Here is an 18,319-nt window from a genome sequence, read left to right as displayed (position 1 = left end):
GCTCTGCCCAGTTACCACCGCGTGGGTATCGACCGCCACGGTCGAAAACACACAAATAAAAAAAATGTAGCATAAAGAGAGACGCGGGGACGATCTATATTCTTCAGTTTAACGAGCAAAGCAACTGAAGCTTGTTAATGATTAATAAACTTGTTAAATATCAGTTTAGTGCACGGTGACAGCAAACTTACCACGATGATGTTTTCATGATCCTGAGGACTGAGGTTTGAGTTCTGCAAAGGAAAAAATCAAAAATAAGGAACTAATTACGAGTACGGAGTTAACGAAACGATGGAAACGCTCCGCCTTAAAGGAAACGACATCATCACATGTCACGCAACACGAGTAAGTGTGCTACCTCAGCCAGCAGGGTGGAGATGATGTGCAGCGGAGCTTGGTGGATGGATTCATCCTGCAGCGGTGAGGTCAGAGCCATGTCCACCAGCGCTCTGATCTCCTTCAGCGCCACATCCCAGCGACTCGGGTTGTTTAAGACCTTGCGATACTTGTAGATCTTTTTCTGCAGGAGAAACGACGCGATGAACAGCTGAGCACTGGCCCAAAGGCCGCGGGACTGCACATAACACATCAGGGTGCTGCGTTTGTGTCTGTTTGCACAGGTATTTGCCTTTGGAGGGCCCGGGAAAACTGCTTGTGTACAATGCTCCAACAAAGAAAAAACAGCCACATAGCCACATTAATGTTCAGTTTCACTTCAGCTTTTTCTACATTTGAACTTCGCTCTTCTGCAACTTATTGACCCACTACAGCACAAGCAACACCAACCCACAGATTAGGGATGCACCGATACCGATATTGGTATCGGGTATCGGGTATCGGGGCCGATACTGTAAAATGTGTGTGTACTCGTACTTGTAAAAGTTAACCGATACCATGAACCGATACCAACTTATTTCATTAATCAGAGGGTGGCTTGTCATTTCTGTTGTAGTTTTTTAGATTGGCCACTAGGGGGCCAATTATTATTTTATTTATTATTTTTATCGTTTTTAATGTTCAGTTTCACTTCAGCTTTTTCTACATTTGAACTTCGCTCTTCTGCAACTTATTGACCCACTACAGCACAAGCAACATCAACCCACAGATTAGGGATGCACCGATACCGATACTGGTATCGGGTATCGGGGCCGATACTGTAAAATGTGTGTGTACTCATACTCGGAAAAGTTAACCGATACCATGAACCGATACCAACTTATTTCATTAATCAGAGGGTGGCTTGTCATTTCTGTTGTAGTTTTTTAGATTGGCCACTAGGGGGCCAATTATTATTTTATTTATTATTTATTAAATAAAATTATTTAATTATTTAAATTATTAAATAAATAAAATTATTTATTTAATAATTTTTAATAATTTTTAATAATTTTTTATATTTTATTATTTATTTTATAATAATTATTTTGTGTGTTTGTTTACAATATGGATACTCTGCAATAATTTAAAAGTTTATTTTATTCTCAAACCTAATTTGTATTTATTTTATTCCAAACAGAAGTGTTTATTTATTATTCTGAAAGCTCGAGACAGTGCCAATAGTTCAGTGATATTTTGTTAAATTACAATGTGGAGACTCTGCAATAATTTAACAGAAGTGCTTATTTTTCACTTGAAATTTTTTTGTGGTCATTTTTATTAAGATTTTATTTTTTATCGGCAGAGAATATAATAAAACCTGTCTTCCAATTCATTGTATTTGTGTGTGTGTGTGGTATAAGTATCATTTTTTGTACTCTGTATCGGCAAGTGCTCAGATCCAAGTATCGTATCGGTTTGAAAAAATTGGTATTGTTGCATCCCTACCACAGACGGTTGTTTGCGCCACTGTTGGTGACAACAAACAGCTACTACATGTAGGCGAAGGTGCGCGAGGCTGTCCGCAGGCAAATACCTATGCAAATGGATACAAATCCAAGAGCGTAAATCCACCTTTAGACAAAAGGAACCGCAAAGATATGCAAAGAAAGAAAAAAACTAAGCCCACACACAAAAAATACATAGAAAGAAAACAACTGTGGAAAGACACAGAACGCAAAGAGAGACAGAACAGCTACAAAGAGACCAAAAGCTCCTCAAAGGTGGATGGAGCCAAGAAAAAAAGGAAAAATGTACAAAACACCTAAAAAAAAGCCAAATAAACAGATGACAATAATAAGCAAAGCAGACACAAATCATTAGGAAATAATATAAAAGTGTTTTTTGTCTTGTTGGTCCTCCTTTGTCACGGTTTCCTCCGTGTTTGTGTTGGATTTTTATTTTAAAGGTGTCCCAGGAAACGTGTGTGTCACATGTTGCAAGTACTAAGGCATACTTCCTTGTACCGCTTTATTTAGCTCTGTGAGCACAGCATGGATTCAGACCTGACAGGTTTAGAGGTCTGGTCCTCATAAAGGTCTGTGAAGTGCTATAAAATGCTGTGTGGGGTTGGGGGAAGGTGTGCAATAATAAACATCCATTTCTGATGTTTTGAGATGATAATTCTGCAGTAAATGTCACCGTGTGTGGTAATCTTTACAAAGTGGAGGACGGGGTGAAGGCTGCAGCTTTAATGAGGCTGAAGAAATGATTGAATTCATAGTTAAAGAAAGAAAAAGCAGTGACCTTACCTTCCACTGCAGGGAGTGAAACCACTGGTCCCTCAAGTAGCTGTTTGCAGCCTGCAGCAACACACACACACACACACACACACACACACACACACACACACACACACACACACACACACAATGTCAAATGATTCCAAGTATATCCTGAGACAAACTTTTGCTGCTGTGCAAAAAGTCACAAGTTCACCTTTTAGCCAGCATTAAATAACCAGATCTACAGTTTTATTAAAGACTCCTGCACTGTGAAGAAGAGAAACAGATTTAATGCACCCATAAAAGCAAACCTAAAGGTCAGAGAGCTGCAAAAACAATATCAAAAACATGCGCAGTGCTGCAACTGTCAGATGCACAGTTAATAACAACAACCATTCTGTGCATCTGCCAAGAAGTAATCAAAGTAATTGTAATCTTAGTAATCTAGTCTAATTTAAAGTCTTTTAACTAAAATAAAAATGTAATAACTGGACGTGTCGGACATCCTGATAAAGTTGATGGCGTCCACAGTGAGACCGTTCCACTCGTGTCTTTAGAAACAGAGCGGTGGCTTCAAGTCGCAAATATTTTGCTTGGTGATGTCGTCTCAGTGGAGGGACAGCAAATATGGATGTTTTATTAAATAAATTAAAATACTCTCATCTCGTGCACCCCCATCGTGACACATCGCACAAACTCACATTAAACCAGCTCAACTGACAAACCTCCAACAAACACGAGACAAAGAATCGTCGCCTAATTTATAAATTCGATGTTGTTACCAGTCTGAACGAGTCTGAGCACAACTCAGCGCCGCCGTTGACCTGCAGCGACAGAAATGTCTCTGAATGTCTGTTATCATGAATCTCTGTCTATGGTGACAAGAACAGATATGTCGTCATTAATCGCTGTATTATCAGAAACTGATTGCATGTTCTTTCCAACCCAACCCCACTCCATCGCAATCTGATATCACCAGTGTTGGTCAAGTTACTTGAAAAAAGTAATCAGTAACTAATTACTGATTACTTCCCCAAAAAAGTAATCCCGTTACTTTACTGATTACTTATTTTCAAAAGTAATTAATTACTTAGTTACTTAGTTACTTTTTAAAAACACGATTTACAACCTGAATAGGTGATAAAGTGATAGATCTTTCAGCCCAATTCTACTTTTTCTGCATAATCATCATACAAAATGTAATCAAATGGAAAAGTCTCTTTTTAAAACTTGTTTTATTAGTTTTAATCTTTTAACTTTATGCATCAAGCAAAAATTTAATTATCTGCAACATTCTCTGACTGGAAGAAATTTGTTTAATATTTAAACCTATTTTCTGCACATTCCAGCACATAAAATAAAATATTTTTTGTGTGTTTACACTCAGTCTTTCAAATAGATGCAAGTAAAACACAGCAGAAAATAAATAAAGTCAAAGACTAGCGGTCCTGTTGCTCTATTTTCACCTGTAAAGCAGGAGTGGGGTAGGCGGAGGGTTACCCTGGTGCAGGTGTGCGGCGGTCAGTGGAAGAATCCGCGAGTTTCTCTGTGAGTTTCCCATTACGTCGTAGCTACTCGGTGCTTGTTTGGAAGTTTAGGGGTTTTTCTTCGCTGTAAAAAGAAGTTTTCTTCCCACGCACAACGGACACTAATGTTTTTGTCACTTTTTATGGAATCAAACTCAAAGTAAGGTCAGTACTTCCACGCTTTAAACGCTGCACGCTCATACTCTCTCTGCACTCGATATATGATCCATTGTTGATCTGCACACAGCTGTTGTCACGAACGTCGCACTCGCTTACGTCACTGTCATGAGACATTCTCGCAAAAAAATCACGGTTTTAGTAACGCAGTAACGCAGCGTTCCTACGGGAAAGTAACGGTAATCTAATCACGTTTTTGCAATAGTAATCCCTTACTTTACTCGTTACTTTAAAAAAGTAATCGGATTACGCGTTACTGCCCATCTCTGGATATCACAGATTGATATATTGACTCTGTCTTATGGCAGGTTTTAGCGACAGTGTTGACAGCCTGACAATCTCATTTAACAGCAAATACATAGCTGCAGTGAGATAACTTTATCTTACTGGATAAAATAGATATTGACAAAAAAGTCAAAGGAAAAAAAAGGTGATAAATACTCAGGATATCACGAAACGTTGAAAATCGTAATAAGGTTGCATCGTTGCTGCCGGGTCATTCCCACCGCCGCCGTGCTTGCAGCAGACATAACGTTACGACATTATTACTTCAAACTACTTTGTTAATTTGCGCAGCGCTGTCATGCTGTGTGCTGCACAAACTGCCTTTGTGGTTGTTCCTGGTACAGTACGTGTCTAAACATACAACCGCACACACAAGCAGAAATCAAAGAGATCACGCACAGAAACACTGCATGCAGCGCAACATGACCACAAAGAGATGCTAAACAACAGCTAAAGGAACAGTTTCTGTCCAGTGAATCAGCTAGGCTTTCAATTTGTTGATTTTGTATTAACAGCAGATGTTGGGGCAAGTCTAGTACTAGAGTACTTAAATATAGTAAAGTACAATTACAGCCTTTGGTGCTCACCTGCTTCAGCTTAACCTACAATATAGCGTCAGGTTGGGGTTTCTAGTCATCGACTTGACCTTCAAATCTACCATCCATCTACTAGCGTTCCACGACCAGCAAAGCGAGAGCATCGGGCGGTGGTCCAAAGAAGGCCAGCAGGCACGAGCAAACACAGCTGAAGAGCCTGACATTCACTGTTGACCTCCAGCACCAATCATAGGCAGAGCTGTGTATCCAAGGTAATTGGGCTAATGGGTAACGGTACTAAATGTGCCCCCTGAGCGGCTCTGGTTAATGCTGAGCAGGTACATGGAGCAACAGGCCAAAGACAGGACCTTGTGTTGTCCCAAGCCAAAGCAGACAGACAAGCTTTAATAAGTTAAAGATGGAGGGAAATTCAGGACTGCGTAAAATGCTACAAACAAAACAGCATTTACACAATTATCTGCAATTATTTAACTTTTTGTCACATTCCAGCTGTTCATAGAAATACTTGCTAATAATGAAACGAAATAAATAAAAATCAATGTGACGGCCACAAACAGAGTGATGTTATTCCAGCTTTAAACATGGCTGCCAATAAGAAGAAGGATCAATGACCTGATGACATTTTTACAGTTTTATTTTTTACCGTTCTGCTGTGTAACAACAACAGAGGCGTCGGCTCCCAGCCAGGTTTGTTCCACTGTAGCTGCTCTGGAGTCAGCTGTGTCGCTTTGTAGTCATTTAGTGAAGTAAGCGTTGTATTGATGTACAACTGTGATCAAGTTTAAACTTAACCTTTAAGTAAGGATCTGTCGTAGGATCGGGCAGATCAGATTTGACAAACTGACACAACCAGATGTGGAAAGCGTGTTTTGACTGTGAGTTCCTGGAATGTGCAAATCAAGCCACGATGTTTTGATCTAGTTTCAGAAACTGTCGAGTTACAGATACGCTCCGAAGGAGACAAAGAGTTACGTTTTCATAAGACTTCAGCTGCATGGTTGACTTTGCTCTTAGTAATTTACTGATTGTGTTGAACACAAGAGGTTAAAATTATTAGAGCAACAATCAGTGCAACACTGCAAACATCCACTAACCTCTCTGGACAGCATTAACATTTGTGAGAACAGTTTTCTACATTTTCATTCTGTTGTCTTTGTTTTTAAAGTATTTATAAAGTTTGCAGTGCTCTTGCTGTTTATACACACTGTACATTTTTAAGACATGTCAGGTCGATAACTTGTTGTTAAGTCTGGTTATATGAAGTGTATATCTACATGCTGACAACATCAACCTTGTTTCCAAATTTTTAGTCTTTTTCTAATTTTTTGACCAACAAATCGTTCGGCCGACCTCGAAGCCCTCGGTGTGACGGATCGTTAACACGACCCTGCTCGCAGCTCGCACATGCTACCAAAAACCTAACCTCCCTGGCGGAAGTGAAAATAGTCGTAGTAATAATAATAATGAATTACCTGCAGCAGGACGGTGCCACCAGGGAAGCTGAGCTGGACGCAGTACTTTGGGGCATTGTCCCAAGAGAGGAGCTGCAGGTCCTCTATGGAGCTGTAGGGCAATGATGTCTCCATGTAACCGGTGGGCTGGGGAGGAGAGAGGATATTAGTCTGCCACTGTCTAACATTTACAGTACATATTGTATATTTAAACAAAGCAGGAGGAGAAAAAGGCATTTATTTTTTCCTGGCAGTGAGCTGGAAAGACAAAAAGAAACATATCCCAGGCTGACCTGCCCTGGGTAAACACGAGGCCAAACAAAGCCTCCAAATACAGCCGAGTGGTAAACGCTGTGAAAACAGTACACAGAGTAATCTTTATCAGCTGTGGTGACATTTGATTTAGCTCCAAGTAAACATTCACCGAATGCAAGAGCAAAGTGGAAAATCAATTTAGCAAAAGCCATTAATCACGCAAACACACAAACATCAGCCAGGAAGACACGACGGCGCGGCTTCAACTCAACGCGCGTGCAGGAAAAGGCCCTTTGGTGCGATGGCAGAGCTCCGATCGCAGTCTCATCGCAGTGCACACGAGTAACACGCCACAACCCGTTTGCTAGTCTCAAAATGATTACAGAAACGCTGACAAATGACCACAAGTTTCCGGACTGAGGAACAGAAGAGTCTTTAGAGAAAGGGAGGCGGGGGGAGCCGAGCAGATAAAAATAACGAGGCTGAGAGAAAGCCACAAGGAAACCGAGCCTGTATATCTTCTAACCCGCAGGAGGAGCTTGAGGAGAAATGTTTAATGGCACTCTATAATAAGACGAGTGTCGGCCAGCGCTGCAGAAACAGCAGCAAATGAATCATCAGCTGATTTCCCAGACGCCGGCGTCACTGCGTGATTTTCGGCCAATTATTGTCGATGGCAAGATTAACTGTATATCCACACAAATGGCCCGAGTGGACGTCATCTGTAGTGGCTTTCAGGACGTCCCGCTCTGAAAGCCGTTTCTGTAATCTGTGAAGCTGTACAGATTGAGTTTTTATGCCAGTGGTTAAACACAGATAACACATTACAACTTGCATTTTGGCTTTCTTGTGGTGACATGATTGCACAACACCGGGTTTGCAAAAACGTTTGCAAAAAGTTTGGTATCTAAAGAGAGAAGTGACTAAAGTGTCGTAGCTGACCTGCTTTATTTGGCGTGTTGCTGATTGAGAATGAAACTGGGAAAGAACCACAGCGGATCTGCTCCGTCAGACGTAGCTTTAATAATAAGTAACCAGGTCTATGTATTAGTAGTAACAATGTAAACATAGTAGCACACATGTAACCTAACTGAGATGGGCTAAAGTTAAGGACACCCCCTCCTTTTTTTCCTGTTTATTGTATTAACCCTTTAAGACCTACCATAGAACCAAGTCCGCCAGAGCTTATATTATATTTTTACATGCTGTGGAGCCATTTTTGGGAGCATTTCAAGTTGCTATACATCAATACAACCATTACAGCCTAACTTTTAATAATATGTCTGCATTAAGTTCATAGTAATTACATAAATTGCAAAAAAGTGCAATAAACTACAAAAAAATTGAAAATCATTTTGTTTTTTAACATATATTTCTAGTTAGAGAAATTTAAGAGGCTTATCCCTCAAAACTGTAAATACAAAAAAGTTGCACAAAATAGTTTCCCACCACAGGAAATTTATTTTGAGTGTCTTCATAGTTTTATTTTTGAAATACACCAATTTTTATATACTGCAGGAAAAACGAAAATAAATATTATAATGCAAATTTGCAAAAAAGCAGCATATGCATCAAAATAAACTATTTCCAGCAGTGCAATATGAGTCCTAAGCATCCCAGAAACCACACAGAAAGTCATAAAGTCAAACATAACTTTTAAAAACACCAGTATAGGCTCATGAGGCCCTGATGATAAAAAACGACATTTCTGCGAAATGACGTCACTTCCGGTTTTGGGCAGGTCATGGCGGACAAAGCTATATGTGGAAGGAAACTGTGACCGAGGACAAGCTGATGTCTAAGATGTAAGTACAACTCCTCCGGTTTCATATGCAAAAAAAATTATTGTGCTAGCTCACGTGGTTGCAGAGCTACCGGGATTTAAAAATAGTTACGCAAAACGGAGCGAGCTGCTCTGACCGGCTTTAAAGGGTTAATAACATAAAAGTGCAGGCGGGCAGATACAGGAAGCTTAACTCGAGCCACCTTTTCTTCTTTTAAAGCACAAATAATGCAGCAGTTAAACTATTCAACTATTCAGCGCTCACTGGAAGAGTAAATCTTCCACACGTTTCACTTCAGGCCTCTGCGAGCGCCACATCTGCCCCTCAGATAATGTTCCTGATGAAGTCCCAGGAAAATCTGCTCTTATCTGATTACAATAACACATGTTTTGGTATCAGTGAGCTCATAACATGTGACAAAGAAGCCTTTTCCGGATGTCATCAACCTCCCTGTAGTCATCTTTAGGCCTTTTGTGTCATCCTGTGATTTTCAAGTGAATTTGAACCATACGCCCAGACCACTGTGAGACCTCCCATGATGCTCTGAGCGCTTTCAATCCGCCCCTCGTTCTTTTACAAAGCACGTCTGGCTCCTCTATTCTCTTTCCTGCTTTGGTTCCAGTACAGGATCTTCCCGCCTGTTCATTTGGGTTCTGTCTCCAGTTGAAGTCTTTAAACCTAAAGACGAGCGCTGTGAACAGGCAGTCTAAATAAAACGGACTGATCTGAACATGTGTAGCTTTGTGGCGTTTGCAGCTGTTTTCACTCTTTCTGTACGTGGGGCCTCTCTCGCTCTCTTTTTTTAGTGCTCCAGAGACATTTGTTAACAGTGACTTTAAAAGTATACAAGGCCCGTCCTTCCATGACTCCACTGCGTCTTCCTCCCTGCGTGTGCTTCCACACAGATAAACACGTCTGCGGCTCCAGTAAACACAAACACATCTGAGCAGCTACACGAGAGCAGCAGCAGACGCCTGGCGTCCGTCTGCAGCCCGCTCGGGCAGACAGGTGGTTCTCGTCCTTAATTGCGTCCATCTCTCTCTATAGAGCAAACAAACAGCTCCGCCAACCCCACCCTCGGTGCAGAACGTGCATGCTATTCCTTTATTTACACCTCCCTCCACGACCGATGGGTGAGCTGGCTGTGACCCCGCCTCCCCGCACACAGGATACCTGTTGTGCGGGATTTTCATTACAGACGACGTCCACGGCAAATATTGGTTCTGGGCAAGATGTCTCATTTCCTGGGAAGAGTAAACCTCAGCCCCTGCCTCCGTCCATCCCTCCGCCTCTCCGTCTGCATGTCTCAAAGCTGCCAAATAGTGTTTGCGGTGTTTTTTTTGCACGCACATGACACACTAACAAGATGAACTGCAACATTAAGAGGAGAATATGAAGCCGGGAGCTAAAGGAGACGATAAATGCATTTCTGAATAGGCAGAGGGAGAGCAGAGCGGAGACAAACAGAGGAGACTTCAATTTTCTGATAACCGGCCGAGGTTACCATAGATACTCCTTCCTGCACAAGAGCGAGCACTGATTGCCTCTCTCTACCCTTTCCTCTCCCTCTCCTCCTCTTTCAGTCCTTCTTTTTTACGTCTTATTCCCAAACCTCTCCTTTTCTTTTTTTTGGGCTTATTCTGTCTCTTTCTGTTGTGCTTCTCATCACGGAGAAGGGCTGGAGGAGGCTACGGCTCCTCATCTCCTCTCCGCTCTGCTGCGTTGCTATAGAAACAAGAGGATGGAGATGTATGTTATGTTTTTTTGTTTCCAGGGAGAAGCAGACAGCAAGCAGCGATGGAAGGAGAACGGAGGAAATAAGACACAAAGCATAAGAAAGAGACCGTGACGCATGAACTATATTTTACAGTGAAACGTTCGGCTCATCTGTGCTGATCACCTCAGATTTCCATTCAAAACCACCAAAATGTAAATCAGTCCACTTTAAACACCATTTGTAGCGATGCGCCCGTTTATTGGCTGACCATAGGTATCTGCTTTTGTCTTGTTTACATCAACAAATCAGTAAACAAGATGACATCACCGCGGCAGCGGTCGATGTTGATCTGTTGTCTCCCATCAGTTTTGGCATCCAGTTCCTTGAGTTGGCGATGTTGACTCTGTCCTCATTTAAAAAGACTCCTGATCACCAAAAACTATTTGAACGGAAACTCGAGCAAACGGGTGTTTGGAGCCGAGAACGAGCAGAAAGTGTCGCTCCAAACAAGACAAAAAGACAACAGGTGTCGCCACTCAGTCGAAACCTCCCCATCAGCACTGGGAAAGGAGGAGGAGGAGAAGTTAAAACTGGGAACAAAGATCGTTTTTCCAGAAAGTCTTCTGTGCCGATGTATCATCGAAAACCAGAACGATCATGCTTTTGCATTTCCATCCACGGCACCCGCTTGAGGTTACAAAACCAAGGCGGTGCACGACTGCGCGGCTGAAACGAGACCAAAGTGTGGCTTGTGACGGCGGATGTTGCGTCACTTTCGGCATGTGGCACTGTTCAGGAGTGCGGCAACGCCAGGTACAAGCTCTGCCCCGTCATTTTTACGGGGCGATCGTGGCTCAAGAGTTGGGAGTTCGCCTTGTAATCGGAAGGTTGCTGGTTCGACCCCCGGCTTAGACAGTCTTGGTCAGGTACAAGCTCTGCTGTAACAGCTATCGGCCACGTTTTTACATCCCTAAAAATGTAACACTGTGGATATGAAATGATGCTCGCTCACGTGAAGAACCACATCTCTACATGCACGCGAGTACCAGGTAAGGAGGCGCTTTGCTCTCTTATATGACGACGTCATTAAATAACACATGATCTCAGTTTCTCCTCTGCAAGTATCCGTGCCAGCTCAAGTGAAGGCTCGAGTTAGCATGGAAGCGTTGGCTTTTCTGTGCATGCAACAGTACACATAAGCACAGGGTGTGGGGCGTGCCTCCTCCTTTACCTTTCAGGTGTGGTGTGAGCATTTGTAAACCCTGACTCAGTCCTCTACAGCCCTGACAGCTCGTCGATACGCTGAGTAGAGTTTGCAAAGCGCCGCGTGAAGGAGGAGTTTTGTTTTTTTTAAACGGCGTGTCTGATGAGTCAAAGCAGGAAGCGCATCAGCAGCCAGAGAGAAAGACAAAGAAAGAGAAACCGGAGGAGGGCGACAGAGGAAGTTGCGGGCGACTCAAACAGCTGACTGAACGGGTGGGAGGAGTCACCTGGCAGGTGTTTCACAGGCCAATGAGGCCAGAGCACTGTAGCACATTCAGCCCTGGAAGAACTATGAAAGCTAACGTGAGCGAATTAAATCCACAACTCAACAGGATATTAATACGTAACTTTATTTATTTTAAAATGGAAATTATTTGCTCTTCTCAAAGGAAAAACTCTAGATAAAAACCTCAGATGCAAATTTAACGTCGACTAACATTATTTTTCCACACATCTACTTCCTCTTCCTGTTTTACTCTTTTTACTTCCTCATCCAGCGATACTTCCTTCCTTCCTTTCCCCCCTTCCTTCTCATGCTTCTCCTACTTCCTTAAGCTTATTTCTCGCTTCCATCCTTCAGCTCTTTTTCCAGTTCTCACCTTTTAGTCCACAAATCCTCATGTTTTTCATTTGACATATTTCCTATCCTCTCCCCTTTTCCCCAATTTACTTCCCTCTCTCGTGTCTTGTTTCCCAACCTGTTTCCCCTTTCCTTGTTTTCATTTCCTAAAGCCTTCCCCGTCTCTTTGTTCCTTCACAAAGCCCTCTTCCTACACTTCCTTCACTTCACATCTCATTCTTTACTTTGTCTTTGCTTTCTTTTCTTTCCAACTTCATCCATCTTTCATTTCTCCTCCCTGACTAAATCTTTTGTCCTCTTCCTTTTACCTCGACCATCTTCTCCTTTTTCTTTTACAACTCTCCTTCAACATCCTCCACTGCTCCTTTCTCTCTGCCTTCATTTACGACACATTTTTTCCAAATTTCATTCTCATCAGTTATTCATTTACTTTCTAATCCTTCTTCCTTTTCTTTCCTCTGCTTCCTCTTACTTTTTCTCTTCACTGGATTGGAACCATTTCCCCTCCTCTTGACTCCTTTACCTTCTCCTCCCTCACACCTTCCTCTTTTCACTTCATGTTTCTGCTGTTCCATGTAAGTCATATCGCTGAGCGTACTGAGAACAGATGAGGACAAACAGAGGATATAATGACGCAGGATGTCAGATATGTCTCCGTATCTAGAAACACTGAGGAAACCGAGAGAAGTCTGGTTGGAGAAGCTTTACTGGCGTCTTGCAGTCAACGCCATTTGGTGCACCACACACACTGACAACCGCAGCCCTCCTGCTGGAGACAGATAGCAGGAGGAAAAGCAGGCTTTGGAGGGCTGCACATTTCTTCCTGTTCCTGTCATCGTGCAAACATTACCCGTTCACATCCTGTGTTCCTGCGTGCTCTTATTTACCAATAACAGCCTTTCGCGAGCAGATGGACGTTCAGCGGCGACCCAGATTTGAAGGGCGGCTACGGTAACGGAGAGCGCGACCAGCAGATTGATCCCACGCTAACATAAACATGTCACGTGTTCTGTTTAGGGGCTTAGTCACACAGCAGAACTCGTGCAAAGCTGCTCGACTCAAAGCATTAGAGTCACTTCCCTCGACGATAAGCCGCTGCACTTCTCCATTTGCGAAGGAACGAGCAAACTGCAGCTCGTAAACACACCCGCGGCGCACTGTCAACAAGCCGGGCGGGCCGCCCCGGCGTTTAGTGCGCTGCGGCTTGACACGGTTCCAGGAAACGTTTAAAGTCAAGGAGCGCTTCGGCGTCGCTGCAGCAGGAAATGAGGAACAACTCCAGCAAAGAGTTAACGGGGGACCGTGCATGTGGGGAAACAGTGTGTGCACACAGCACCAAACTCACTGAAGGTGTTAATAGTTACATGTGTAGCTTAACGCTGCACTTGATTAATGCAACTCGCAGCGTTGCAGCAGAAAGAAGAGCAGAGCTTTGCATGTGCAGGACTGAGGACGGAGACACAGGGACGTCCACTTCCTGCTTCCAGCATCAACACGACTGATTCAAGTCGTCATAAATCTTCATCATTTATCAACAAATCCTGGTATTGCATTAGATATATATTTGCAGTCTTACAGGTGTTTGATATCCTCTCAGTATACAAAAATATACAAAAATAATAAATTGCTAGTTTAAATAATTTCGAAGACCAAAAAGTCAAAGGAGGAATGTCAGTTTTCCAAAACAACTACACGGGTTTTTACTGCCACATTTGTGCCCCTGAGGCTCGGCTAAAAGCATAAAATGGGTGTAAACATTCTCCACAAACCACAAGTTTTCTTCGAAAAAGAGAGAAAAACGAGCACATTCTCTTCTTTTTCTTCAGTAATATTTCAGTTTACAAGAACAGGAACGGGTTGGTGTCACTTTAAGTTTGGAGTATATGTTTAGAAGTTTTACAAGCCGTTCATTTTAGGACGGGACAGCGACCAGAACATCATCTGTTGCCACATTTTCAAATACAACCAGATAAAAATAGATCCTGGAAAGCTGTTTGTGATTTATTCCTCGCCCTCATCCCTGCGCTAACAGTATGTGGAATGTGCTCAGCACACAAATGATATGATTAGCCTTTAATTTGAAGACTAAAGCGGTATTAGGGAGTGTGTTTAACACCAGCGAGACGTCAGGATATACTGAGCAAAAAGCAGCAACAACTAAACAAACAGCACAGTAATAATGGGTGTAGCGGCTCCTGGCAGCCTGCGACGGCGCGAGCGGCTCGACTCCGGGTCCAAACGCAACGTTAACCCAAACAAAACTGTAAATCACACTCGAGAAGCTCACGCGTGCACGTGCACGTTGCTGTGACTGTGGAGGAAGGTTGCTGTGGAAAACAGGCCTGCCGTGAGCTGTCGTTATTCCCCGCCGCAGCAGGTCGACGCTCGGTGTTGTGACACACAACAGACCCGAGCGCAGACACGCAGTTACATCAGACAGTGTGAAAAGCGTGGCTAAATATCCTTCTCCTGTTCAGGTATTTAATGGAAATACTGGAGCAGCACAGCGAGATATGATCGCAGCACGCGTCACTGACAGGTTGTTTAGCAGGTAACATGTAAGACCTGCTTAACTGCACACACAGCAGCTCTGCGACAAACTGCAAACTTTCTATCATTGCACCTCGTTGCCTGCTGGATGTAGCAGCTATTCCTCACACTAAAGAGTCGAAATACTTTTCATCAGGATCAGCTGGAGCCTATCCCAGCTGCCGTGGCGCAGGAGGCAGGGTGCGCTCTTGCACAGGGCCGCTTTTCACATAAAGCCATTTGTATGAATGCACAGGGCTTCACGTGGCACTGAAACTGTCCTGTAGCGACTTTGATTTCTGGCTGAATGTCAAGATCAGATGAACTAAAGCTCCGAAACTGCAGCAGCTTCAACCGTCGCCCAGAGAGACCAATGAGTTTGTTGCTGGTTACGTTGTGGAGGAGATGCTACAGTGATCTCTGTAAAGTCAATACACTGAGGTAAATGTGCAGCAGGCTACACACCCAAACAAAACCAACATGTGCATGCCGAACTCAGAGGGCTGTTTATCTTTGGCAGCACAGGAGCGCTCTGGTGACTTCTTCGTCTCTGCAGGTAAAGCAGCGGTGTAACCGAATCTCTTTTTATGGCTCTAATCTAACACGGCAAGTAATGTAATATCATTAATGACGACAACAACTTAAACACTGATCAAACACATCAGAATTCCAGCCTAACACTTATCTGTAAATATCCCAACACGCAGGATTTGAAGCTTCTTTTATGACCTTTTAATGACATCTGAAGAAGAAATTCCCTTTAGCCTTCAAGGTTTTGTTCATTCGGTGGTGTTTTTGTGTTTTAAGATTAGATTGCGATACTGCCCCTGACATTGAGGCCATGGTTTCACTGCTCATTGTGGTCTGGTGTTGAATGAGCTCAAGACGTCACCAGCAAGAAGGCCAGACAATACATCAGGGGCATCGGTTCTGACCCCCCCAAACACTAAACCAAACTGCTGCAGTCACTTCCTGAATAAAAGCAGAGAATGAAATGCATTCGTCCCTCCACTTTTTTGTTTAAATATATGCTTTTTCAAACCAAGTTGCCATATATTGTTAAAGTGTAGCCAGTGATTCGTTTTTCTGACTCATCAGGTTTCAGGGCTGATTTTTTTCTTATACAGTGTTGGGAAGGTTACTTTTAAAATGTATAACATTACAGATTACAGATTACATGCCCCAAAATGTATTCTGTAACGTATTCCGTTACGTTACTCAATGAGAGTAACGTATTCTGAATACTTTGGATTACTTAATATATTATCATGCTGTTTACAACTACATGAATGTACTATTGCTGTGATTTATTACTGTTACTGAAGGTCCGCGGCTCCGAACCGTAGTAAAGGGACCTCTGGCTAATACGGTGGGTTCTGTGTCGGCTCGTAGCTGAAAACTAGCTTTACTTTGTTGTCTGGGTCAACTTTGCTAGCAGAGACAGAGAGAGGCGTTGAAAGGCTGCTCCAACAGAACTTATTGTTTCAGAGGAAAACACGAACACGGTGTACAGTCGAGTCTTAATAGCTTACTTACAGCTGGGCTCGTCAGGCTCTCTTCTTGGCTGCAGTGGTTATTATTATATTTACATGCTTCCAGCTCCCGTTTTTGCTCGATGACAGCTCGTACTTTTCCTTTTTCTCCCTCCCTCGCTCACAGACACATAACGTGTATGGCAGTCCATTCTCCCTGCAGCACGGACTACACTGCCCATGATGCTACATTCTTTAGAGCTATACCTGTAGCATTCTGCCTGTTAGCTTAGCACAACAACAACAGGCGCTCTCTCACCCAGGAAACACGCAGAGAGAGAGCGTCACCCCGTAACCATGGCAACCGTAACGCTGCCGCCTGGAACAACAGAACGTAGCTGTCAAACAAAACCCAAACAGTCCTGACCCGCCACAATATGAAACAGGGAAGTACCGCCGTGTAATCCATTTATTTCAACAAAGTAACTGTATTCTAAATACCACCTTTTTAAACGGTAACTGTAACGGAATACAGTTACTCATATTTTGTATTTTAAATACGTAACGGCGGTACATGTATTCCGTTACTCCCCAACACTGTTCTTATATGAATAAAAATCTTTCGTATCAGTGCAGATGATTCAACAACAGGAACACGCTTGGTTGAAGCTTTGTAATTAATGTATTATTAATTCAGAAATACGTACAGTACACAGCACCATCAATGCAACAAACACTACCGAGTTTTCTTTTGCTTAGTCACTCATTTATATCTGCTGAAGATGCTCCGAGACCACCACGTGAACTATTTAATCCTGCGTATTCTAAGCATTTGGCGTTGACGGCACAATGACGGGATTTTTTGCCTCCTGCCATTCACAAATAAAAAGTAGGTTAAATAAATCTTGAACGCTACTTTAAATGTTTTCTAAATGTGCGTCACGTTTTCCACGTCTCGGTTGAAACTTTGAACCGAGGTCTGCAAATTTTGTCATTAGACGGCGAGCGTGAGGCTCTGAATGGGCAGCTTTTTGTTACTCCAGCTGTTCACGTCCACGGCGGAGCATAATGTAAAGTAATGGCAGATGAGGTCAAAAGGCACCAATGAGAGGAGGGCGGTGTGTTCGTTTTAAAGGCGTCACATGTCCTCCACATCTGCAGACGACACTCATCGCTTCTATGAGTTTGACACGAACTTGTTAATGAGGTCACGTGACCTACAACTCAACGAACAAATGCTTGTTTGTTCGTCATTCTGTATGCATACGTGCTTTTCTTACTCTTCTGGTTTCTGCAGCCAAAACAACACAAAGAAGCAACAGCTGTTTAGAATGGAAAAACTGATTTCTTTCCTTTTCCTGGGCTTTTAACCAGACTTCTCACCAGTCATTTTATCTGGTGTTGGCTCCAAATAGCTAGGGTCACTGCTGACGGTAAAATACTGCAATCTTAATGCACTCCAGAGGTTTTTTCCCCCCTCATTAAAAACACATGCTTATTTTTACATTACTCTTGTTTTTAATTTAGCCAGAGAACACTGTACGAGCGAGGTAAAGAGATGCAGAGAGTAAACTCAGAGGCAGGTTATTAATCAAAGAAATGACTGGCTTGTCTCTGGTTAGTCTATCAATCTGCCTATTGGTCCGTATCAATACATTTAGCCGTTTTACTGTCTTGTTTTATTAGATACAGCACTAGAAGTCCAGGCTACAAAGCACAAACTCTGCATCAGCACCTTCACACAAACAACCCACGACCTACGAATACGTTGGCTGATTTATTTACACTCGTTTCCTTTCATCTCAGTGTGGGAGTCTTTACTGCATGCTCCTGTCATTTATGTCACATTGAATCCACTTTTCCCTGCTGTTACTATGTTCCACACACGTGAAGCTGGAGACGGACGAACAAAGTTAAAAAACAACACGTGCATTAAATCACACGACCATTTAAGAGTGGATGAAGTCGATGAAAATGTCATCTGAACTTTTCTTTTTCAAATTTTGGGCAGTTCAGTCAAAAACCGCCGCAAATGAAAAGAAAAAACACTGCCGGGGTAGCAGAAACAGCTCCAACCTGCTGACTCTTTGGCGTTAGCCTCTTCAGTGTTACATTAGTCCTCA

The 18,319-nt window shown here is 42.8% G+C and overlaps 1 protein-coding gene across 1 annotated transcript in view; it reads right to left on the bottom strand.

Annotated features, from left to right (window-relative positions):
• cmip (c-Maf inducing protein) overlaps positions 1–18,319 on the bottom strand; it is a 46,400-nt gene that overhangs the window by 18,480 nt on the left and 9,601 nt on the right. The window contains exons 2-5 of the mRNA XM_087844190.1: positions 6,618–6,743; positions 2,628–2,678; positions 359–520; positions 192–233 (exon numbers count right to left, since the gene is read on the bottom strand). Of these exons, the coding sequence (XP_087700316.1) occupies positions 192–233; positions 359–520; positions 2,628–2,678; positions 6,618–6,743 (381 nt within the window). The remainder of the gene's footprint in view (positions 1–191; positions 234–358; positions 521–2,627; positions 2,679–6,617; positions 6,744–18,319) is intronic.

This window comes from Neolamprologus brichardi, chromosome 7 (assembly GCF_056152115.1).
Source record: "Neolamprologus brichardi isolate AB-2024 chromosome 7, ASM5615211v1, whole genome shotgun sequence".
Classification (NCBI taxonomy): domain Eukaryota; kingdom Metazoa; phylum Chordata; class Actinopteri; order Cichliformes; family Cichlidae; genus Neolamprologus; species Neolamprologus brichardi.
The sequence above is the reverse complement of the archived record's forward strand: the minus strand, read 5'-3'. Positions and strand labels throughout refer to the sequence as shown.